The following is a 27,277-nucleotide window of genomic DNA, read 5'->3' as shown; positions in this document are numbered from 1 at the left end:
AGCTACAGAGATTATCTAACTGCTATGCACTAAGTGTAATAATATATTAATGTAGGTGTCCAACTCCAGTCTAGAATTATTTGGCAAGTCTAGATTGCCTCAGCTCTAGGAAATGAAGGATTGTTCCGGGCTGCATTTGGATTTCATATTTTTATTTTGTAGATATACGGTGTGTTCATTAAAGATTTCCCCTGACCCACACTTCCGATGGACCTAGTGGAATGAAACTTGGCATAGGTATTAGTCTTTCTCCACATAGGAACCACCAAGAGTTACACACTTCTCCCATCGTGTTATGCAACTATGGAGACCTCGCTTGTAAAAGCCCACATTTTGCTTCTCAAACCAGGACTTGACTTCAGAAATCAGTGTTTCATCATCTGTGAAACGTTTACCCTTAAAAAATGACTCCATGGTTGGAAAGAGGTGGAAGTGAGATGGTGCAAGGTCAGGAGAGTAAGGAGGATGTGGAAGGATTTCATAGCCACAGGACCGCGCTTCTGTCTGGGCAAATGAGAGTTGTGTACTGGAGCATTGTCTTGCAGCAGACGGACACCCTTGGTCAGCATGCCACGACTCTTAAGTTTGATAGCGTCCGGCAGTTTCCGCAGCAGTGAAGCATAATAAGCTCCTGTAATTGTGGTACCCTTTGCCAAGAAATCCATCATCACTACTCCGTGCTGGTCCCAAAACACCGTGAGCATGACCTTGCCTGCAGAGGGTTGGACACGTGCCTTCTTTGGGGGTGGTGACTCCACATGCTTCCATTGCATCGACTGAACTGAAGTCTCAGGATCATAGTGATGGACCCATGTTTCAACCTGTGTGATAAGTCTGTCAAAAAAGGTTTGCCTGTTTTTTTTGGCACATGTCCAAAAGATCCTTTGAGCAATTGACTCGTTCCTGCTTTTGGAAAGGTGTGCATGTTCAAATTGTCATGGATGATTTTTTCCACAGACCCTACACTGATCTTGACATCTTGTGCTAACTGGCGAACAGTTATACGTCGGTCTGCCAAAATGGCGGTCTCCACTTGATGGATAGTGTCCTCATCAATGGCTGAATGGGGGCGACCAGGAATGGCAGCTGTTTCCACAGATGTCCGACCACACTTGAACTGCATATGCCAGTGTTTAACAACGTCATATGATGGGGCATCTTCCCCATAAGTTGCTTTCATTTCATCGACAGTTTCTTTTGGTGTGCGACCTTTCAAATATAAAAAACCTAATCACTGCTCGGTATTCTACTGGCTCCATTGTCACACCCTACTCGATCGTAAGATTAATAGTTCGGTGCTGCAAATTCAGACATAACCCATAGATACATGTATCATTACACACAATTTCAACCAAATATGATAACCCTAAGTGGTTTAGGGGAAATCTTTAATGAACACCCCTCGTATATTGTAGAAAAGATAACTGAATGTGAGTCTACCGTGGACTGAATATGTCCGGTCTTACTCGGTCATGTATTATATACTGTGGCATTCTGAGCGCGAGGCAGACTACCTTATCTCTGTCACGGTGAGATCGAGGAACAAGGAAAAGTACTGTAAGCAAGTGTTAACGTTCTGCTCTCCTGGAACGAGTAACAGCGACTAAGGAAGGTTTATGAAAGTCAGGCACAGGTTCACTTGCCAATGACTAACTATTTATCAGCCCTAGTTAAACAATGTAGTCCCGACTGAACTTGTATCTTGCCACAATATGTATATTATGTCCCGTATTTACTGCCAGGCCGTACATGCAACCAACAATTCATACAACACAACTATGGTAAGGTACGTGTATTACGTAACCGGAACGCATTTCGAAATATCCAGACTCGATATTGAGATCTGTCATTGATCTATTCAGCAGACTACAGCCCAGTTTTCGAGAGATACCCAGCCGTGTTATGTCTGCCAAACTGTATTGTCCCTCAGGAAGAGGCCATGTTGTATAGGCGTTGACGTTGCCAAGGCTGCAGACAGCCGGTGAGATGAAGCGCTCAGTCGTGTGTGTTGAGGTAAGCAAGTGTATGCTGAATTGTATAGTGAACTAAGTTGATGGTATATTAACTGTCTTTATCTCAATATAGTCTCCTGTTGATTGAATGCATTTTTATCGAACGAATATTTCATGTTTAAGAAATGAAAATGGCTGCTTTAATCCATATCAAGAATCAGAAGTTATTTGTCTTTCGTTTTTCTTTATCTCATCATTAATCTTTATGTGTTATATATGGTATATCCAAATGCATAAACCCGCGAAGAACCGGGTTAGGACAGAACTCCATCAACCCAGGATTGTCGTAAGAGGCGAATAACGGGATCGGGATTTAAACGATTTCATGTTGATATTTGCAATATAATACTTTGTGTGATACTTATTAAGTTGTGTCGGTGTGTTGGGCGCAAATAGGCATTTTGTTGGCTGTTAAACTATAATGATAAATGTCAATTTATATGGCGCCCAACTCCACGTCGATAATGTGCTCATGGCGCCCACAATGTTAGTGAAAACACACATAAAAAAGACATGTTTTCAGATCTGCAATGAAAGCAGAATGGGTTGGCTCTGTTCTAAGACATATCTGGAAGATAGTTCTCACTTCATGGCAGCTGCTATAATGAAAGACTGGATACCATATGATTTGACTTTCTATCTGGGGACTTAATAGGGTGCTGTAAGACCACAACCCTCACTGAATTCCAGCCATCCACAACATTATTCCAACCACTATGTTGGCTCTTTACGCTCAATGGATTCTGTTTCAGCGGATAATCGAGACGGGTTATTTTCTGTCATTGCAGTTTCATGTTTAAAACCCAGGGTGCATAATCAGGAGATATGGGATTCGATTCTATTTTCAAATTGAATATACTTGATGAATACCTTATATTCTCGAAGAATTCGAGGGTGTTTCGTTTTGTTTTCATGAATGCACATACTAGTGTGTATATAAAAAAAGAAACCCATATTACAAATGGAAAAAATTGTTTCAACATCCACATATGTGGCTGGCACTACTTACGCAAGACGCACGAGGATAACTATGTATGCATGTTGAGAAGACATAAATAACACGGAAGGAAATCATTGTTTTTCATTAATTCATCCCCAAAATCGACCATGTACATCCTAAAATCTACAGTAAACTGAAGTATCTTCACTAAAATATACATCTAACTTGAAACATTTTAAATACATTCCTTAAATATGTTGAATTGCGTTGCATCATGCAACACGTTTTCTGCTTTCTATTAAGCAGTGTCTCAGTGTGACAGACAAGGTATGACTGGGATCGGATGTCAGGTGCTAGCAGTCTTGTCAGTCTGTAAGTATACATCTTCTGTCAACATCCAGTAGCAGTTTCATAATGAGATCGGTAATTATTGGAAAGGCGAGTTTATGTTCAAAGTGTTATCAAAGCATTACATTTCTGTGGAGTTATGTTATTGGGGCCTGGCTTAACATTAGTTTGTTCGCATGCATCTGGCGTGTGAGTCCGTCACTTACCATTCAGCCTTGCATTAATGATTCTGCAGTGTCAGGACTGTCGCGGGGAGTACCCGAGAATGTGGCAGTATTCCGCTACCCCGACGTGACAGAGCTGGTCGCCCGTTCAGCCAACTGTGTCATCTGTTCGACGTAAGATATACAATGATTACAACCTCAGACACGACTGCTAGAACACCATGGTTTGATTATTTGATTGTTTGTTATTTAACGCCGCAATCTTCCAGCTATATGACGGCGGTCTATAAATATTCGAATCTGGACCAGAAAGTCCAGTGATTGACATCATGATCCTGACTACCCGATCCCGTTAGAAGCATGGCTTGATGAAGACCAATTCCGACCTGAAATCGTAACGTGATAGAACTGCATGGTCTTTCTATTGCGTGGTATTACCGTTGATAATTGTGCATCTCTGTTTTGTGTGGATTCCTTCAATTTACAGAAGCTCAGTATAGGCATTGCAGACGTGGTTTTCAATGCGAATTGACTGGTCAGTAGGGGGCGTGAGATTGTTGTTAGAGACGATCTTATTTTCGGTAACTGCTTCAAGAGGTCAATATTTTTTCCGAAAGGAATGGCCAAACAATCAATTCTTGTCTATAGAATAATTCTTTGCAGCAGGACATCCAGCTGACACGACTGTATTGTGTGTAAACCCCCCCCCCCCCCCCCCCTCGCCAAGCCGTTATAACAAATGATTTGTCCCTCAGTATCAGCGCTTACACAAACTCTTACTTTCTCTTGCCGATGTTTTGCATGCCACTCAAAAATCTGGTTGGCGATCATGAGTATACATTGAGAATACAACACGGGTCATACCTTTAGTTCTGTGTATGGAAATGTAAAATGACATCATTCTTACTTGTGTGTTATTTCCCAGACAGCCACATCAGTGTGACTTTTAACTGCCATCTTCATTTCACCGCAGCACGCCAGTGTACAGGGATGGAGTAGTATTCAGGACGGTCAATGGCGGAGACGTAATTGAACTGGACTTCATCTCCGTCGGGATGGAGACTTCCAACTGTAGGCTGCACTATATCCGTGTATACGATGGTACGTTGAATACATTCTGCACTGTACAGGAAGATAAAATCAAATGCACAATTTGTGTTGGTGCCCAGTATGGTATACAGTACTCTGCATTGGTGCTGTGTGTAGTGTATTTCAGTTACAAGACAACGTACTACCTTAATTAATATGCTATCGTCACGCATGACACTGTGTAGTGTTTGTTTGTTTATTGTTTAACGCAGCACTCAGCAAAATTCCAGCTCTATGACGGCGGTCTGTAAATAATCGAGTCTGGACCAGACAATACAGTGATTGACATCATGAGCATCGATTCACGCAGTTGGGATGCGATGCCATTTATCAACCAAGTCAGCGACTCTGACCACCCGATCCCGTTAGTCGCCTTTTACGAAAAGCATAGGTTGCTGAAGACCGATTCTACCCCGGATCTTCACGGCTCCTGTGGAGTGTACCAAGAGACAAATTATCATAATTCGGGCGAATCCTGGATTCGAACCCATTCCTTACAACGTGTTTCGCTGCATTAGACCATGATGCCTATCATGTCCCATGTGTTCATTCAGCACAGTGGTAAGATTAGTGTCAAGGCAAATGAAGTCTATTCTAGAAGTGTGCATCTTACGTTTATGCCTATAATTGTTATCAAAATGCAGCAGTCGTTGTCATTTTATATTTGTGGATATGGATACTGTTACAGGCACTGATTCCGACGCACCCCTTCTTAAAACGGTGTGTGATTCACAGACAATGAAAGTCAGAAGTGGGACACCTCCTCGTACTTCCGGTTAAACCATTACAGTGAGTAGCGGGTGTATAATTACTGTCGACAATGGTACATGTACCAAACTGAAGAGTTTGGCCAATTTGAAACATGTCAGTGTCCAGGTATGGGTTAACTGTTACGTAACGGTATCAGCACCTGACCATGTTGCCAAACCCGATCACCATTACTGCAATTAATCACATCACACACTCGCCCAGGCACGAAACAGTTACCGTTACTCTGTAAATCTTTCATGGCCCGTTGTGGGTGTGTACGCTAGTGTCTAATCGATAACATTTGATTTCTCCTAATTGTGTTTTAATTTGTCTGGGAGGTAGCTTTAGAGCTAGAATAGAGCATGTTGTTTGCAAATGTCAGCCTACACATTGCTGTGTCCGGACTCATGCCGATTTTATAGTGCTCAGCCACTGTGATACCATGCCGCAGTTTAACATGAATACCCAACTCAGACACAGTAATCAGACTCCGAGAAGACAGGTTAACATTAAGTGAGGTGAGGTGAAATGGGGTTTAATGTCGCGTCCAAGATTATTGCACTTATATAGCGACGTGCATACACGTGTGTGTGTGTGTGTGGCTGCTTGTACTAGTCCGGACTCATGCCGATTTATAGTGCTAGCCCACTGAGATACCATGCGGCAGTTTAACATGAATATCCCACTCAGACACAGTATACTGACTCCGAGCCGACCAGTCCTTGTTTTAGCCCCTTAATGCCGAGCGCCAGACAGGGTAACAACAAGTACAATCTTTTAACGTCTTTTTGTATGACGCGGCCGGGGATCGAAACTCCGACGTTTCGCTCTCCAGGCAGACACTAGTACTCTACCACCAGACCACAGTGGCGGTCTATTTGTAGAATACTACTGGTGGTACACACATGCATACTATACCTGTAGATACATATTGACATTACTATTAAGAGACTAATCTACGATGTACTGTGGAGTATCTGTCAGGGCCTATAGGCTAGGGACTTGCATCCCTTGTCCAATGTTTTTAGATATTTTACTTTACAGAGACGCTTCACTGAAGTCAACCGATTGTTCTGACTCTTGGCGTTACGACTCTCGTAAGTCGATGTTAAGGTGTGGGAGTTACGATCACCTATGCGCAAAGATCGCTTTGTACAACGGCACCCTGGTGACGTAATAGTCTTAGTTTGGTACGTTATAAAGAGTGACGTCATACCCTACTAGACAATTGCTAAAATACATATGTGTGAAAGTCGAAAGGTTATTATTACAGTCTTTTACTATCTATTCTTATTGGTAATATGTGTTTTTCAAACATGAGTTGTTTATCAACTTTGAAAATATAATTCTTACTGTGACTGTCGGGAGCAAAAAGGAACTTCCTGGTAATCCAGGATAAATTGAACCAACGCGTTTGAGACAAGTAGGTAGTGCAGAGAATGTGGGCAAACATATTTGGTGTGAGACACGCGTGTTGCTCATAAGACTCAAAAGAGGTCGGTTTGACAAGTCGATACCAGAATTCTCTAACACTCGTTTGATAGAAGTTTAACAAATAAATATGTCAAAGCGAGGTAAGCATGGCCAAATCTCAGACTCGAAAATTGGGCTATAATGCCATAAATTGCATGGAGAAAGCATGTACAAATAAATCTCAGGCATTGTCAAAAGCTTGCTTTGCCACTGGTCTGTTTGTATCCACGCTAAAGCGCTTCAGAGCATAAGGTATCTCTCGTGACAAAGACGTTTCATTAGCCCAAGTCAGTTGGTATAGCCTAAGTGATAAAATCCCAACTTCACGATTTCGATTGTACACAATTCGTACGTAGTGCGAAAACAACTGCCAACTCTTGCCACTATCTATGACATGATCAAAACTGATTTGAATTCGAGGGTTCCGGAGAAGGCATATGTCTAAAACATATGGGATTTAGATGGCGTGAAACGTATACAGTACTTATGTGCAATAAAAACTACCGAAACTACCAATCATTTTTATTGATGAAATGTGGATGCATGTGCACCACACTGTCCCAAAATGTCGGCAGTTGGACGTGATACGGCTACAGGCGGGCTTCAACCCCCGTCCGGGGCCGGACCTCGACGGAGAACTATGAAAACGGATCTGCCCCAAATACACTGCTTACATTTGATGAAAATCTCAAAACAGATGATTGGCATGACGAGATGAATTTTGATAATTTCCCCAAATGGTTGCAGGAAAAACCTGTCCTTAACATTCCACTCAAGTCAGTCATTCTTATGGACAACGCACCATATCATAACACGGAAGTGAATAAATGTTCAACAACCAATAAAAGCACTGTTGCAAAGGCATGATATTGTGTTTGACGACAAGATATTCAAAGTCGAACTGGCATTTTTTGTGTGTTTTTTCGCAAAATGTAAGAAATCAGGTCCTGAGTAGATACTATGCTAAAACAACACGGACATGCTACTCTGTGTCTGCCTCCTTACCATGCAGATGCAAACCCGATTGGGTTGATTTGAGGTTATGAGAAGAATTGTGTTGCCAAACAAAACTTGAAGTTCACAAAAAATCAGTTCGAGCTGAATGTGAAGAACGAACGTCTGCAATTGGTGCCAAGGAATGGTCAGAATGGTGGAAGCATGTCCCATGTTGCTACTGGCAACGGGAAATAGTTGTTCTTTTATAAGAGAGAAATGAACAGCATCATTGTCGAACTTCGTCTGACCAGTGGATCAGATACAGAAACCGCATCAGAATGAGGAGAGTAGTACTATGATTACCCAATGATTTCAATATGAATCCAGCTAGCAATATCACGTTTACAGTATGCCGAAACCCCATTAACAATCACATGGGATTAATTAACGAGAATATCACTGAGTCAACTATCACTACGTTAAGGTCTGAAACTTCCACAATCATTTGATGAATGACAGGACACTAATTCATTATTGCTCTCTTGGGTAAAAAAAAGTATTCCAATATAAAACAAGAATGAATTCCCTTCATTGTCAGAATACTTCTCAATTGTTACTAGTACGCGCCAATGCAATAAACACGCTTATGTTTTGCAAGGGCCACGTAATCAATACATTGTTTGTTTATTTGTTTGTATGTTGCACGCAGCAATATTCCAGCTATATGACGGCGTTCTGTAAATAATCGAGTTTGGACCAGACAATCCAGTGATTGACATTATGAACATCGATCCACGCAATAGGGATACGATGACATGCATCAACCAAGTCAGCGAGCCCCTTAAGTCGCCGCTTACGACAAGCACAGTCGCCTTTTACGGCAAGCATGGGTTGCTGAAGACCATTTCTATCCCGGATCTTCACGGGTCATTTAATCAGTACAGTGTACATAGTGTCAGATTGAATACACTATTCATTTTGGTAACTTATATTCATACGGGGTGTAAAAGTAAAGAATAGTGACACTTGAATTGACGTTTTAAGTGCATCTCCTAATTTCAAATTGCGAATTGAACGCACTATTGATCCTTTCTAAATATAATTATTTGGTATTGGTTTATTGTTACAGGTTATCAAGGTCCAAATGCGTCGTCCTCATCATCGTTATCGGGTCCCAAAATCGTCGGCATTGTTGTAGGTGTCATAGTAGCCGTCATTATCATTGCAGCAGTTAGAGTCTGTCTGACGAATAAGAACAAAAGAAAGACACACTGCCAAAGAAACAGAAAGTCGAACAGCATCCACGCGTTGCCAGGTGCACCACAACCAGTTGCAGCAGCAGGACCTCCTGCCTTGTCCTACCCCCTCAACTACACCAACCACAACTCCGTCAACCTCCAGCCCTCGCCATTTGAGAAGGCAGCAATTCAAGGCTTGCAAAACTATAGCGTTCCTCCCCCTGCCTTCCACTACACCGCTCCTCCACCCTATGATCAACACGTATCGTATCCACCTACTGCCCAGCCGTAGGGAGGGACATGGAGAAAGGAAAAGACTATTATGTAAACGCTTGACAGTTGCAAAGAATTTTCAGAAAATTGATGGCCCACAAAATCTTACGAGAAGTGGAATTTCCAAAATGTGAAAATTATCAACTGCGTGCTTTGTTTTATTGTTCATAATGTGTGACATACTATTTATCGAACACCCCGCCTTGACCTAGATTGTGTAAGTTTGTGGGCGCTAAAAAGGGAGAGGGAGTGGGGAGCTGATTAAGGGGTGTAAATAGTCTATGAATATATATTATAGCGTATAAGATAGACGTGTATATTTATGTTTCATTTATATATAATATTCTTAAGATATAAATTACATCGACAATAAAACACACATACTGACTCCAGCAAAGCATATTAAGGGAGTAATGGTAAAGAGAAACTCGGTAGCACCGGGAACACAGTCGTCTAAATGTTCGCAATTCGCTATGCAGAATTGCATCCCTTGGTTGTGCCAGATTCCGCCGATCGCATGTTTGAACTGATGATTATGACTTGGTTTGTCATCACCTGATCGTGTTAGCTGTCAGATATTGCCGCTAACACAATGACACTCACTCCTTAACAAACCTTTTTTCTGAGCCAATAACATTTGACCCTTCTAATATAAAGTACTTAATGAGTTTGTTGCACTTGCTTCAATGTGATACATATTTGATTGATGTTTTACACAGGTATATATCCACCATAATGTACTTTTATTATATCAATTGACTATATATGTTAATAAATATATATTAAGTTATCAAATGTTTATATACTTTCACATTACATAGACAAAAATAGGAACTACCTTTACAATTCGGATTTCAGAAGCGACTGATACATATTGATAACAGGAATTGTTCGATGTCTTCTGGGGCGGTCGGGTAGCCTAGCGGTTAAAGTGTTCGCTCGTCACGCCGAAGACCCGGGTTCGATTTCCGACATGGTTGCAATGTGTGAAGCCCATTTCTAGTGTCACCCTCCGTGATATTGATGGAATATTGTTCACTCACTCACTCGATACTTCTTTATCGACACAACGCAGTTTGTTGTCAGACAGCTATGGAAGTATCAAACAATATACATGTATACTGAGGCATACACTGCATGACATTTTGTGTCCGTATATGTACATACATAACTTGTGTGATGAATTGTAGAACTGTACAGTATATTGAACATAAACTGTGTGTACAGATTCAGTGTGAGGCTTCCCTTGTCACGGGGGGCAAAGGTTGTCCAGTCGTCTAAGGCGCCGCAATTCAATGTGCAGAGTTGCTTCCTTTGGGCAGGCCAGAAATCTATGATTGTAAGTTCGAATCCCGGTTCTCCCCGATTATAGATGTAGGTTTGTCAGCACCATACTCGTGGGCTTCACCAAACTGGTAGACGTCTGAGACCTGCATCACTTCGGGCTTTCCTCCCACATTAAGCTGATCCGCCGTGATATAACTGGAATACTGACGTTGTGAGTTAACATCGTGAAATCAAACTCACTGACTTGAGTAAGTCATTTCTAATATTGTTTATATGTCCCTCCCTCAGAATGTGACAGTACTCACTTCAAGCAGTTATGGAAGTCAGTTTATTTCTAAATGAACGTTGATGAATAGATTTACTAACAGGTAAAAAGGGGCATATATTAGATAGTATAGTATAGTATAGATAGATAGATAGATAGATAGATAGATAGATAGATAGATATGTGTCTTGACATACATACACAGGTTGTCTTGACTTTCAAAAGACCTACGTGCACATAGTCATGTAGCGCATTCATGTTCAGAGAAGCGGCTAAAGAGGGCTTTCAGCGTAGTTATAAAGTCCCCAAGGAGTTGTAAATATGCCCACCGAACAAATAATGTTACAACGCAATAAATGTGCCACTTCGCCAGTGACTTATATACGTTGTTGTTTCTTTCACTTTTACGTGCAGTAAGTAGCAGTGGAAGGACGGGTGAGGGTGCCCATACCAAGATGGAAACGTTCGTTGCTGCCATATCGACATTTGCATTGGCATGTCTGGTGTTACAGTACTCTGTGAATGGTAATTATTCATTAATCCTGGTAGGGAACCGAGAATTTGATAATCTGAGGGCGCCTTGGGTTTTGTATGGAGACTGCATATTTTGTCAGCTACAGTTGTAAAAATCAGACAATTTTTTAACTAAAACTGAGTATTATTTAAAAACATCTCGCAACAATGGATTTTATTTTGGCAGACAATTAGTATTTCTTTTCCAACTGTCTCAAGCATAAATCATTATTTTTATCAAGCATTATTTGGGACAATTTAACTTTTTCAATAAAGTCCCAGGATCCACCCAGAATATCAAATGGTCGGGCCCTAATGCCGATATTATTCTAACTACTTCATCATACAAAACAATTTATTTCGAACACACTTGCACGTGCTGAAAAGGATGCAGAAACGTCATTGGTAACTCATGAGCGATGTATATGTTCATTATGTATTTAGTAATAAATAACCGTATTGATAATAGGTAATATAAATATCCTCAACTCATTTACTTTCTATTTCAGGGGAGAGTTTTGTTTTGGCCTACCCTAGAATGGTCTATCACTACATGAGCCCTACTGTACATGCCATTTCTGGTGGCCATGGCGGGACAATGGACATTTTTGTGCCAGACGACGACTCAGTGATAAGTGTTAATGTATCAAATGAATATACACATTATTTCCCAGATGACATTGTCACAACGTCAGGTACCGAAAACAAAACTGTGATTATAAGTTCTCTTGATGATATTCACGTTTATGGGATTGCAGGTTGGAGCATGTTCACACCAATATCTGTGATGAGTCTTGGGACAAAATACATGTTATCCTTTTGTACAAGTATTTCGAGTGGCACAAACACGCATTCATATATATTCATTATAGCTTCACACAAGGACCAAGCAAATATTGAAATTGAATGGAGAGCTGCCGGTACTATCATGTATAACGGCGCAACGTATGTGAGTGGTGACGTTCTACGAGTGGCACTAGCTCCCTATCAGACATTTACTCTGAGAAATGATGCTGACATGACGGGCACCACCATCACCAGCCTTACAGGAACTATCGCTGTATTTAACGGAGGAGAAAGCTTCACTCGACATAGCAAATTACCATATCTCACATCTTACGATCAGCTGCCACCACTAGATTGGGACGGGACCGAATTTGTGTTCTTAAGTATGCACTATCATCAAAACGAAGTCACAACAATAACAGTTACTGCTAATGAAGACACATCAATTAGTTTCAACAATGGGTCCACAGTTGTGATTGATGATAAGCAATTCTATCGTGAAGACATATTCACTGAACGAATGTTTCAACTTAAAACTGATTCGCCAGCTATGGTAACACTGTGTTACCATGAGGACTTTACTTTCCAGTACGGATACGAAAGTCTCTTTGTTGCCCCACCAGTCAATGCATATATACAACATACCGCCTTCAGACGTGACCATGTTAATGTCATAGCAGAGAAAGCAGATGTACACAGAGTGGCCGTTCACGATGCTAATCACAACAATCTCAATGTTTCCTGGAGAGATGTGGCTTACACAAATTACGTCTTTGGAGCGGTAGAGAAGGGACCCAGTCAGGTTTTCATTACATCTGATAGGACGTTCACAGCTTTTGCAGTCGGTCCGGATTTTGGACGAAATGGTGGATACAACTTTACGTATACAAACGCAACCGGTAAATCTAATGTTCATTATCATGCAATTCATGAATATAGAAACATGTTCATTTCCCACAGGCTAAGTCAAGTTCTACAATTCATGTTCTTTAGTAAAATAAATATTTTGTAAACTCATATATATATATGGAAGCAAAGGGCTAAATGTAAAAGGAAATATTTTGCCGTGATTGAACATTGACCTAATTGATTCTTTTTGTTATCTAAACTACCGGGCAAAAGAAAGTATACACTCATGTTTGATGGTGGCTAAAACAAACACACAAGAAATGATTCTTCAAAGGTGAAGTATTTGTCACAGGTACCTGTTTTGGACCTTAAGTGTTCAGTATTTAGGCGACTGTTTTCAGCCTTGTAACGTTTTGATAACGTTTTTAATTTAGGGGTCAAATCCTATTTTCAAGTGTAGAGTTTCTTTTGCCCGGAAGCTTATAAGTAGGGTGACAATATAAAACAGTAATGAGATCGTCAGGATTATTCGCCAATCAAAAACGTATGACATTTGAAATTTTAAAAAAATAGCGTTGGGCACTGAAAGCATGGTAAACACTGAAATAAGAAGTACACAATACTGATGTTCGAGACAGCGGCCATTCCAAACTGAGAGTCTTCTGAACACATGGACAATGTTGCTGTTAAATATTGTTCTTATTACACCTGACAAGACAGCTTTTGTTAACAACTTTTCCAATTCATACAACGATGGTTAAATCTTCAGGGAGTCACACTCAACGGGTAAATGTATATTTCCATTAAAAAGAAACAAAACGAAAATTATTGTTTACTTAAATTATAGTGAAAACATTGCCATGTATTCCAACGGAATAAAGTAGAGGCATTTATGATACACTTCACATTATGTTTCATCACTGGTTTCATGATTGTTTAATTGATGTAATGAATAATAATGGATCATAAATCTAATTACAGCTCCATGCAAGCAAAATGTATGTTAATAATAATGTATGAATGATAGAACATTGAATGAGGAAAGAAAGCAAAACAGATGTGAGATTGAATTGTCAAATGTGTGGAGAAAGGAGAAGGGGGGAAGGTGTACGTGTAACGGGAAATGTGCACGTTGGAATGAGAAAGGGATGAAAAGGGTGTTAAAAGCAGTGTGCGATAACTTGAGTCTCAGTCATGATGATAACACCACACCATGACAGCCAGGAAGAACGTGAGTACATTTTTCTACCCATTTACTGATGTATTCAAGAATCTCGGACAAGGTAAGCAATTTCTTTTTTACTTTGTTATTTAGAATACAACTTTATGGTATGGAAATATACTCATGTGGATACTTATTGTAGGTGTCTGTTTTAGATTTTATAGTACTGTTTTCATCAAGTAATGTGTCAAAATATTTTTATTAAAAATAATACATCTTGATTATTATTCTCAGTTTGAATACACGTTCTTGTTTATATAACTTTATCAAAACTTTCAGCTCACTCACAGACTATTTGATTCGAGTACAGGAAACTTTGAAGGTAAGCACTTGCGTATCAACGTAGTTATATAACTCTGTCATTGTTGTAAACTAACGGGAAATATGGCTGTGCTTCATGTAAAAAAGACATATTCTGAAATAACGTTATGCATCTTTCAATACATATTTATGAAGACATCTCCTCGACTTTAAGGTCGCGATTCACAATTTGCTCCTGAATGTTAATTTGCGGTTCACAATTTCGATGTTTGCGTGTTTGTTGGGAGCATGATAATTATACACGTGTTTTTTTAATGTGAACAGCACACAATGATTATTTATCTATCGGTATGCTCAATAAAGAGCTTTTGTTTAACCGTAAATAACGCTTACGCAATGCCACGTCTTGCTTAAAATCAACGTCTCCGCGCCGTGGGTATGCTGCAAACTGGAATGGCGTAAAACGAAATTGCCAGACATTTTAATGTTCATCGAAACATGATATTATCTCTCTTGAGACGTTATCTACAGCGGGGCAACACTCATGACATGCTACGGGCCGGTCGTCCACGTGTGACGTCAGGTCAACAAGACATATATTTGGTTGATGCATCTACGGAACCAATACCAAACTGCCGCATTAGAGTTAAGACCAATTAGTGGCAAAGCAGTAGGACGTTCTCATAGACAAGAACATCGTATAGCAAAATAAGAAAATATCATTTGTACTCTAAATTTACAAAAAGGGAATATATTATTTATAATTACTGTAATTACTATTAGAGATTAACAACAATGAATTAGACTTCTTCCTAATACGCATTTATACGGCATCAAACGTCTCTGGTTTGTCTTGTCAAGAGCTTTTTGTATGTACAAAATAAAACAACTATAACAATATGTATGTATACTGTGTCTTCCGTTTGTTACATACATCTGTATATTAAACGTCAACGCCAAAGAATAATCAGTCTCGGTTATCTGCAGAAACAGTTAAAGGCATCCTAGCGTTGAAAATTTTATGAATAGATCAATGAAAATGAGTGATGACACCAGCTGTTCGCGAAAATGGTAATAATGACCTGCTCTACAGGTAACCCCCGCCACTCTCACAATTTGCATTAATAACTAAGTGTTTGTTTAATGCCTGACGCACAGCAGTATGGAAGCATATTAGTGTCACAGTCTAAACAAATATTTACATCTACGCAGATGATACTCCCTTCTACGTAGATGATACTTACATCTACATAAATGATAGTGACTACTCAAAGCTGCGTAGATGATACTTACATCTACGCAGATGATACTCACATCTACGCAGATGATACATCTACGTAGATGATACTTACATCTACGAAATGGTACTTACATCTACGTAGATGATACTCACATCTACGCAGGTGATACTCACATCTACGCAGGTGATACTCACATCTACGTAGATGATACTTACGTTTGCGTAGATGATACTTACATCTACCATGTTATGGTATATAAATAGTTTCGCTCAAAACAATTGAATAATGACCTATAGTTGTTTGTTTGTTTGTAGCTTGGAGAACATTTTGTACTCTCCTCTCTTTATTACGGTTGTAAGAGAGTGCGATGCGTGTCATTTTTCAGTAACTTCGACACACTGAAATGAAGACTTAATTTATTTAGTGTTTTTTAAATAGTACCTCAATAAAGTCATGTCTAGGTAGAAAGTCAAACAAATTGGTCATTATTAATTAAACCAGGGGTTATATATAAATGACCCGGAATTATTGTCGATTACCAGAGAAAATATTGTTACAAAAGACGATAATTTGATAGTAGATGATACTTTCTTCTATGTAGATATTAATATCATATACGGAAATGAACGTATCATCTGCCTAGATGATATTTAACTGTGGCACTGATAAGCTTCCATACTCCAGCCACACGATGGCCTGTAAAACAATGAAATAAAACTACTCTTAAGACATTTGCATATTTGTGTATACACGAAACGGCATGTATGCATTTGGAGCGGACACACGTCATAGAACAAACATAGGATTATACACCAATTATAGTTATGAAATAGTATCATTTTGCTAAATTGACGACAGTATGCACGACTACAGTGTGTGTAATAAATCCATAAACAAGCCAGCACTATATGGCTGATATTGATTTAGTGGTATCCATAAATAAGTATTGTTATTCACAATTGACATTTAATCTTAGGACCTTGAGAAATGATTTACGCTAGTGTCAGACCTTATGGATATTGTGACGTATGTGGATATGGTGAGTCAGACTGTTTGCTCGAATATGGAGTCAATATGACCTGCTAATGATGCTTTACATTTTTAGTAATCCGGATGATATAAATGAATTGTGTAATACTATGCACTCCACTGGTCGGAGGAAGAATGTACAAATAAATCTCGAGCATTTCAAAAGCTGGTACAGCCACTGGTCTGTCTGGATCTACGCTAAAGCGCAGCAGAACAGAATGCATCGCTCGTGGGTAATTACATTTGACAACGTAAGTCGCGAAAACGCCCAGTGTTCAAATCTCAACTTGACGATTTCGACCAGTGCGGGCGCTGTTCGCCAGTTTGTACACAATTCGCATATAGTGCGAAAACAACTACACCAGAATGTGAAGACTAGTGCTATGATTATCCAGTAATTTCAATATACAGCGGGCTAGCAGTATTACGTTTACAGTATGCTAAAACCCCAGAAACAATCACATGAAATTAATTAAGGAGTCTGTCAATGCGCCAATAAGGTCTCAAACTTCACAATCATTTGATGAATGACACGACACTATTCATTATTGCTCTCTGGGGTACAAAAAATATTACATTTTACAGCAAATGAATTCTTTTCATTGTCACGATGCTTCTCAATTGCAGTTATTTACATGTATGCAAATTTGCTGTCACCGGTCTCACAGTCATAGGGTACCTCGTATCAGCACGTACTATTTATATGGTATTGAACTCGCCTCTAAAACTCGTTGATAGCCGTGCATATATCCATCGTACTACATTTCGCGGACCACCCGCTACCCCTTCCTTCACAATGGTATGCTCCAGTAGGCGGACCTCATACATAGTCATGCCGGGTTAACTGTCAGTTCACAACTCAACTTTATCATCGATGTTATTGGTGAAGGAGTGTTGGGATAGCCTAGTGGTTAAAGCGTTCGCTGGTAACGCCGAAGACCCAAGTTCGATTTTCTACATGGGTACAATGTGTGAGACTCAGTTCCAGTCTCCCCCGCAGTGATATTGCTAGAGTATTGCTAAAAGCGGCGTAAACCCTACTCACTCACTCATTAGAGAAAACTCCGAGCTCTTTGTGATGTCAAAATAATTCATCATCAACAAATCATTTGAACCCGAACACCTCTCTTCTCTATAATACATAGATGCGTTATTTACATTGTAAATCATTGGTTGATATTTACATGTCGTCCTTCCCCGACGGTGTGGATCGTTGCTCATAAGATCGGTTTGTCTCGTTCAGGCTCTCTTATGTTTAGGTTGTCGTCATATAGTTCTAATATTACTTAGTGAGATTTTAAACAACAAAGAAACACAATCAAAACTGTATTTGAAGTGTAAAACAGAAACAAGCATTACAATGTGCAATTACAAACATCAACACGTTTCGGGTAACACATTTACCGTAAATAATTTAAACACCGATAGTTGTTATTAATTCCAGTCTTTTCTCTCATGACCTTACCACAAGGAAGATGAGCGTACAACGTTGATACATGAAGCAGTCCATGTGTACTTCTGATCTCTTCTGATATAGAGCCACCTCCGTGGTCTGGTAGAGCGTCCGCCCGGAGAGCGGAAAGGCCTGGAGTTCGATCCGCGGTCGCGCCATACCACAAGACCTTAAAAGACGATACTTGTTGTTACCCTGTCTGGCGCTCGATATGCATGCACGTCGCTATATAAGTGCAATAATTTTGGACGCCACGTTAAACCCCATTTCACTTTACCTCTTTTGATCATAGAAACTATGACACTCCATGTACGTCCAGAACACTGACCATAGTAACAAGGTAAATACTATCTTTATAAAGTGCTGATAAACCAACATGACAAGGAATGGAACGGGACATTTCCATCGATGTATCACATGTAAGTGAGTGAGTGTTTAACAGTTTTCAGTTATATCACGGTGTGTCAGCTTGCCTGAAACGATGCAGGTCCTACACGTTTCCTGAGAGACCTAGAAACATAACCAGGATTTTAACTCATCGGTGTCCGGCACCACAAACGTGCGGTTAGTTCAGTACATGTAGATATCGTGTAAATCTAGGTGGAATTGATCCCAAGTCCCTGATCCCGTGTCCTTATTGATGACATATACAATTTTATGGTATTTAATGGCACTATACTCTGGCAAGATGCGGTACTGTGTAGAGATCGGGCGGAGCTTCCAGCACAGACTGACCTGATAACTGATCTGAATGATGTGGTATTGGATTTCCCTTATCTGCTGCTGTGGAGGAGTCGAAGGATAACCCATCGCAGAACCAAAAGGTAGATAACCCACAGTAGAAAAAGGATACACTGTCTGCTGCTGTGTTGGGGAAATCAGTGTCTCGTACTCTGAAAAGATTGTTGCAGGCCGTTGCGACGAAGGATTACTGGTCGCTTCTTGGCCACCAAATAGCGTCACCCGTGGTGGTCCAGCAACAGACACGTTCGTCCAAGACACTGTTTGGTGCTGGGCATAAGATAGGGTAACATTGCTCCTGCTTGTGTTGTAGGAAACCGTCGAGCGTTTCTTGGACGCTCCCTGTGGCACTGTCTTCTGCGTCTTTTTATGTTTCTTGTAACAGAATATTGAGACCGGCGGGGTATCACACATCAGTAGAACAGAGAGCTTAATAAGAGCTATCGCATAGGGGTTATCCTCGACTGCAAGAGAAAGTTATTCGAATTCAGCATCAATAACGATTCATAAACACAGCTCATTATATAGTCGGAATAGTACAATCGGCTCTGCTGATAGCAGAGAAATCTTACGAAAATGGATAGGGTTTTGTCCTTGTATTTACCTGTCTGCGGACAGGTGTTATCTCTTGATACAATAAAGATCTCGTGGTTCATTGCCGACAGCTAATGTGCTTGTTTGACCTACCTATTTATGTGGGTGGACCAGAATAAAACATCGCAATATAATTATTCTGTGATAATGAAGTAATTACTCATAATAATTTAAGATTATACTCATCTAAATCTTTGGGTCTTTCTTTTTTTCGTTTCCCTTTACAGTTAAAAGCACATTGCAGGTCGTTCAAAAGACCACTTCTATGTGTATCATCACATGTATGTACAGTGATTAATGAAACTGAAATGAGTGTCTTAATGATCGACACATATGAATTTAAGATCGTTACTAATAACTACGATAAGGTGCCTCACTCCCGAACTGAACTCAACCCCCCAAAAGTAGGGGAATCCGTACTTTACTAAGAAAGTGTTATCTCAAATATAACATTTGTAACATTTGACCACTTTCTAAATGGCATAGTGTGTTCATATAGCTCTCGGCCATGGGAGCCGTGCCAATTGACACTTGTCAGAGGGATACTCAAAGTACGTGATCTAGATTACCAGTTGTCGGACTTTCATTTTTGTGGGAGCCTCGGTGTCTGAGTGGGTGAGATCGCTGACTCAGTGCGCTGGCGATTAGGTGCCTCATTCTGGCAGCATGAATTCGAAGCTCGATTGGCAATCAACCCACAAAAGTAGGAGAATCTGTACTTTACTAAAAAGGTGTTATCCCAAATACAACATATGTTAATATCTACTTCTTAAGAAATAGGTACAAACTTAAAGATATGTCCTCTTATAGCTGTGGAAGTAATTGTGGATACCTCTAAATGTCGTCATACTTACTGTAATACGCAAATGAAAACGAGAGTCTTGTGGCGTGGACGTTGCGGTAGTGAATCAACAAGTAGCGACCGGTGCTTCTTAAAATTTCTTTCCCGTCGTCGGGGTTGCAGAAGATCCTGAGTAGGTCATAGTCGAGACTGTAATCGGGACCTGCGAGCGCAAGAAGTCTGATGATACTGGTTTTCAACACAAGGAATATGACACTACTTTGAAAATTATGTCAGTTACATTACGTGTTAATTTAATGTTGAAGGTAAGCCAGACGGTTGCCGGTTAACCCTTATGTAACACCCCGAGGGATCATTATCAGGATGGACATGTCATTCGAACCATGAACGGCGGATCTGCACGGTGAGTAGCATTATCAGGAGACCACGAGTCCAATCAACATATATATGGGGCATTACTGAGTTGACTTCGTGGAATCCAGTGTAAAAGTTTATTAAGTGTTTCTATGTGAATATTTAGAGACGATTCATCAATATTTTCGGCATAATCGGGAGCAGAATCTCTCCCCAAAATCTCCAGACTATAGTCAGTCAAAGTTAACGCTATATACACCCACCGTCATAGACACTGAATTTATTATTCATAGTGCTGAAACTGTATAATGAGAGGTCCAGTGTCGTGATGTTTATCACAATAGGGCCATCTTCGTTACTTGCTGTGATCAGACTAGTGCCAGAGTCAGCTCCCCTGCAATGTCGATACACACCCTGACTTGATTAACGCCACACAACAGACAACCTTTTACTGTCCTAACATATCTACACATGTTTCATGATTGTTTATTTTAAATGGACTTGCAGTGTGTGTGTACTGACTCCGAGCAGACAAGTCCTTGTTTTAGCCCCTTAATGTCGAGTGCCAGGCAAAGTAACAACAAGTACCATATTTTAAGGTGTACTCGTCCGGATGTTTTGAGGTACTAGCCCATCAGTCATGGTCAGGTCACACATTGTATTAATCCAATGCTTATATATTTGGTAACTATTTCCCCGGAATTCCATGTGGATAGATGGAAACAGACCTTGATAATTCATTATTATCAACGCATAGCACCATTATCTAATTGTTATTATCGCATTGCTAATCGGAGTCGTGTTTATTCTGGAGACAACTGAAAAAAGTGAGGAGTGTTTTTCATTCTAAACCTAAATAAATCATAATTTCATTGACTACATAAATTGCGTAGTTGGGTTTGAATTATGTTCAATAACCATATTTCATTATAAATGTGCTCAGGGCTGCAGAATGTTCAACTTTGATTAATATTTGTGACCCTTTCATTATTTCCTTATGTGGTAAGTAATATGGAAACAGTATGTTAGACGTAATTAGAGTCACAGGCAGTGTTATAGCTTAGTACATTGTATATACGCTTTGTGGTCAGTAGTATGTGTCTCAATGATAATATAGCACGCGCGCACGCTGAAACAACAGCCGTTTATTTGTTGATGTGTAATTTGTTAATAGTCTTCATATGCGGAGATAAATATTATGTTTCTCCCAATACTTTGACCACGTAACAAGAGTAAGACCTCGAGACCACCATCCCAGCTTGTCGACAATAAACATATCCTTGCACAACAACACAGCGAATCCTTTCACATGTGCGTCAGAGACAGAGCTTATGTTATCGACCCAGACGGGTACACCGACCCGCTACCCGCTACCCGCTAGTCGCCAACGCTGTCTCATTGTCCACGTACAACCCAAGAATAAAGCCAACACGTTATTGGAGCAGACAATTAATATGTCATTAGTCTTTGTTGTTACACATGGGTATACTAGTGATGTTGTAATTCAACTCCTGTTTCTATGTAGTATATGATTACCACCCTGTGTATAACTACGGTCAATAAAAACGTCTCTGATAGTTATTTAGGCCACTCTAACATCGAGGGTATGAGGTTGCGAAACACAATGACCGCCTTACAGACGATGTACAAACACTGACGGACGGGTAAGGTAGGTTGCTCATTGCTCCCAGACGGGTGGCTCACTTTTATATAGTATTATGACAATTTTTAACATGTTGTATTAATGTGTGTGGTGAGACTTAAAATAAAATATGTCTTACTGTCTATTTGTATGTATATTTTTCTGTCTTCCCTACAAATCGACATGAAAACCTTCATACTACCTGTGTCTCAATATAGGTCATATTTAAGTTACCCTGAAGCCATTCATTTTTCAGCGAGTGATTAACTATTATGTGAAGCGCCCTCGATGCTCCATCAGTACACTGTACAGCACCCTAGCTAGTTAGTAGCACGGGTTGAAGTTATTGTTAGGTACGTTACGTGAGCTACACTGCTTTATGTCTTAATATTGTTTTCTTTTGTGTTTATCAATAATAAACATTCACTTATTCTGACGTTAACCCCATCTTGTTTGACAAAACCAATACTGCTTAATGACATTCATTGAACAAAACTGTATCTGTACATTTGGTGATGTTTTGAGTTGAGCTGTTCTGATTATGTTCTTCTTGTCCAGTTTTCAGCCTTGTAGACATGAACATCATGCACCTATTTCTGTTGACCGGATTATTTCTAGCCGGTGAGTCGACAAATACCATCACTTGAATACAGCGAACATAAAACTATTATGCTGTGAGCAATGCCTTAAGTTTCTAGATGATTATTTTAATTACTGGTCTCCGTGATAATATAGCTTCTCAAAAAGAAAACAAACTAATTATTTGTGTGTCAAAGAAATTATGCCTGGACAAAGTACATCATTCATATATTCATATATCAGAAACGGGGCACGGGTGCCCCAGTCGTCTAAGGTGCCGCGATTCGCTGTGCAGAGTTGCGTCCCTTGGGCACGCCAGAAACCTATGATTGTGGGTTCGAATCCCTGTTCGCCCCGATTATGTTTCTAGGTTTGTCGGCTCCATACCCGTGCTCGTGGGTTTCACCGAAGTGGTAAACGTCTTAGACCTGCATCACTTCGGGCTTTCCTCCCACATTAAGCTGACACGCCGTGATATAACTGGAATATTGTTAAAAGCGGCGTTAAACCCAACTCACTCACTATATCAGAAACTATCATTCCATGATGTTACAGTTGGTTGTACGTCCAGTGGATTTAAGAAAAGATTTTTTTCTGATAAATGAAAAGGTTTTGTCGTTTTTATTGTGCACTAATATATACTCCCTTTCAATAATTCAGGTATCCCCCTCATTCATGCAAGTCCCCACCAAGTACAGTGTCTATCATCGCCATATGCATCTTCAATATATGCTCGGTCACGTTTTGCGTATGTCAGTTATGGAACGTAAGTAGTCACAGTGTCCTAACAGTTCTTGAAGCAGGGTGTACTATTTATAGGAGTACTTTGTTACATGCACATGAAGCACGCAATGTTTAACTCCGACTCTCAGGTTTGTTTGTTTGTTTGTTTGTTGTTTTACGCCGCACCCAGCAATATTTCAGCTGTATGACGGCGGTCTGTAAATAATTGAGTCTCGACCAGACAATCCAGTGATTGATATCATGAGCATTGATCCAGGAAATTGGGATCGATGACATGCTTCAAACAACTCAACCACCCGATCCCGTTTGTCGCCTCCTATGACAAGCATAGTCGCCTTTTTTGTAAAAGTTAATACTAACTAACGTAAGGAAGATACGTTGGTCGTGGCGCTAAGACGGCTTTGTGGAAGTGGGTACTTGTGTTTAATCAGGCTTTCGATTGATCCCATTGGATTTCTCAATATATTTACTATGTTTCAATTTTAGATTAGAATTTTAATTTGGACTCTGACCAAACTGTTCCTTACGTCTTGTTATTTCATTTCTATTAAAGGTGTACTTTAAAATGCAAGGTTACAATTTGAAATGTGATTAGAATTTTGACCCCACTACGCATTAAATAAGCTACTCAAGTTTTTCTTCAGTTGATAAGGGGTTTGTTCTGTACATATGTTTTTACTGTTAGACGATTAATCAGTCTGATAAAAACATATAGTAAATCTCGATAGTATTATTAAATTACAGATTGTGTATGGAGTAAATGTATCTTGACAACGTGATACTGAAGTTATTACAGACCTACAATATCAGAAGTTCATTTCATATACAAGTACAATGTATATCAATCAAATTCAAAGTCAGCCGGGGCGGTCTGGTAGCCTAGTGGTTAAAGCGTTCGCTCGTCACGCTGAAGACCCGGGTTCAATTCACGACATGGGTACAATGTGTGAAGCCCATTTCTGGTGTCCCCCTGCCGAGATATTGCTGGAATATTGCTAAAAGCGGCGTAAAACCATACCCACTCACTCACTCACTCAAAGTCAGCCAAACAGTCGTACATGAAATAATTTACGAGTCATAAGAGAGTGAATGTTGCTTAACATTACTAAATAAATTAACAGCACTAATGCTATTCACGGCGATAATATAAAATTTAAGAATGTGCCAGAAACGGTTGCAGAATATGTTATATGCCCAGGACACAGAGAAACTGAATTTATATGACAGATTTTTAAAAGATGAACACAAACCGGTACATATACTCATGGCATTGAGTATGAAATATCTTTGATAAATATATTGAGACATATCACGTTGAACATTTCAGGTACACGGTGTATCCAGATGGCATCCTGTTGAGTACAAATACCACGAACAACGTGCTGAAACTTACATTCCGCCATGTGGAATTTGGGCCAGTGTGTTCCACATCCTACGTGCGGGTGTATGAAGGTATTGTTCTTGAACATGAAGTGACTATGAAAGCAGCATGCAAAAATCTTTGACATGATGCCTACAATAGAAAGCAAAGCCGTTTCTACAATGTTTCCGTGTAATATGGTATCGAAATAAGAAACACATAAACTTGGCTAAGATGATAATCAACTTGGACTGCTGAAGTCTTTGTTTGTTCCAGGTAAAACGCAGTATGGAAGTCTATTGAAGAAGTTCTGTGGAACTAAGAGTCAGGATATTCAGAGCACGGGACAATATGTTTTTATTACATATACGAGCGAGCAAACTGATAGACGGTTCGATCTGAGCTGCCAAAGTAGGTATAATAAGTAGGCGTCTTATAAGGATATGTTACAGTAAAATACGTTTATAACGAACACGCTTATAACGAACTGACGGATATAACGAACCTTATTTTTGGTCCCGGTCATTTGCGTATAGATGTTGTATATAAAAAACATTATGCTTATAACGAACTACGGTTATAACGAACTAAAATTAGTGGTCCATTTGAGTTCGTTATAACCGTAGTTTACTGTATTTATACTCTAACCATGTATATATCTTCAATATCCAATCATGATATGACAGATGGAAATATAATTATCATAACTCGTTTCAGAATCTAGTTATGTGATTGGCAAGCTTGTACGGATATCATTACGTCATGGTGTTTGGCGTGACGTCACTTGCTTGCCACGTCGTATTGACACTGTTCGCTCATGGAGTCCCAAGATAGATTTAAATGTGACTATTTCACTGCACAAAAGTCTATGTACCGTGTGAACTCGCGGGGTGTGACAAGTGTCACTAACGGGGTGTATGGGCTGCATGTTCATGTTCGACCAGGGGGTATCGGTGGCCCAGTCGTCTAAGGCACCGCGATTCGCTGTGCAGAGTTGCGTCCCTTGGGTACGCCAGAAACCTATGATTGCTGGTTCGAATCCCGGTTCGCCCCGAATATGTTTCTAGGTTTGTCGGCACCATACCCGTGCCTGTGGGTTTCACCGAAGTGGTAAACGTCTGAGACCTGCATCATGTCGGGCTTTCCTCCCACATTAAGCTGACACGCCGCGATATAACTGGAATACTGTTAAAAGTGGCGTTAAACCCAACTCACTCACACTCACTCATTTTCGACCAAATACCTTTACCCAAGCCAATATGTGTTTTCTCTTTTTACACCGTAAACCACAATTCGTCTACGCATTGCTATCAAGTATCTGAAACATATTCCAACTTCAGCTTGAGCATCTATCACGCATGTATCTCTTCAGGAAATGGTATTAATAACTCTGTTTTTCTTAGGCACTCCGAAAACATCTGACACATCCACCTCGAATTCCAAAGGCATCACCGGGGGCGTGGTTGCTGTTGTTGTTGCTGTATGCGTCATCGCAGGCGTTGTTTTTCGTTTCAAATATCGAGGTAGAAGACATAGAAACAACAGGCAAGCAGCTGTCGCTGCCCCTCCTAACGTCAACATCACCAATATCAACACACCCATCAGCTATCCATCTAACTCATCAGCACAGACAGTGATGCAGCATTCGTCGTATCCAGCACATGGGCAGTCTCAACCTCAGACCCAGCATCAATATCAATCTCAAAGTTCATATCCAGTTCAAGCCGTAAGTCAGTTCCAGCCTCAGCCCCTGTGTCAGCCTCAGTATCCCCCACATCAGCCTCAGCTTCAACCCCAGGGTCAGCCTGTGTATCCTCCACCACAGCCTCCATATGCTGTTCAATCTGACTTTCCTACCCAGCAGCAGCCTACAGCGCCACCTATAGATGATGGTGCCCCTCCTCCGTATCCTGGTTCAGAGCCTCAACTTGAAACATCCAAAGTTAAACAGTGAAAACATGAACAAGTGACTGACACACGGAGGGTGTATACTGTTGGAAGATGAAAGCTGAGAGTCCGTACGCAATTCACCTGTACATGCATATACATACACGTATACTACAATCAAGCACATTCCAGTAAATGTTGTTTATCTGTAAACATTTGTTGTTTGACGCATCAGTGATTTTTTTTTATGTCCAATGCAATTCCTTATTTTGACTTGTATCATATGTTCCCGTGTTTTTTCACTTGCCTTTGCATGTGTTTGTGACGGATGCCACCGGTGGGGCAGTATACGCTCACCATTTCGCGAACACATAGTATCATTACTATTTGATAGTGATTCATAAACACGTTGTCACGATATAGTCGGAATCGTACAAGCGAGATT

The 27,277-nt window shown here is 40.2% G+C and overlaps 2 protein-coding genes and 1 pseudogene across 2 annotated transcripts; all 3 read left to right on the top strand.

Annotated features, from left to right (window-relative positions):
• Positions 1-3,281: 3,281 nt before the first annotated feature.
• On the top strand, positions 3,282-9,242 carry LOC139468792 (uncharacterized; annotated as a pseudogene).
• Positions 9,243-11,230: 1,988 nt separating this feature from the next.
• LOC139457497 (uncharacterized) lies at positions 11,231-13,086 on the top strand. Its single transcript, XM_071238885.1, has 2 exons — positions 11,231-11,300; positions 11,798-13,086. The coding sequence occupies exons 1-2, from the start codon at positions 11,231-11,233 to the stop codon at positions 13,084-13,086; spliced, it is 1,359 nt and encodes a 452-aa protein (XP_071094986.1).
• Positions 13,087-22,556: 9,470 nt separating this feature from the next.
• LOC139468782 (uncharacterized) lies at positions 22,557-26,899 on the top strand. The gene is made up of 6 exons (XM_071250920.1): positions 22,557-22,615; positions 22,821-22,883; positions 23,502-23,607; positions 24,913-25,037; positions 25,222-25,356; positions 26,349-26,899. The coding sequence occupies exons 2-6, from the start codon at positions 22,838-22,840 to the stop codon at positions 26,897-26,899; spliced, it is 963 nt and encodes a 320-aa protein (XP_071107021.1). The 5' UTR covers positions 22,557-22,615; positions 22,821-22,837.
• The last annotated feature ends 378 nt before the right edge of the window (positions 26,900-27,277 follow it).

Source organism: Haliotis cracherodii, unplaced genomic scaffold (genome assembly GCF_022045235.1).
Source record: "Haliotis cracherodii isolate W230 unplaced genomic scaffold, xgHalCrac1.p SCAF_1, whole genome shotgun sequence".
Lineage (NCBI taxonomy): Eukaryota > Metazoa > Mollusca > Gastropoda > Lepetellida > Haliotidae > Haliotis > Haliotis cracherodii.
The sequence above is the reverse complement of the archived record's forward strand: the minus strand, read 5'-3'. Positions and strand labels throughout refer to the sequence as shown.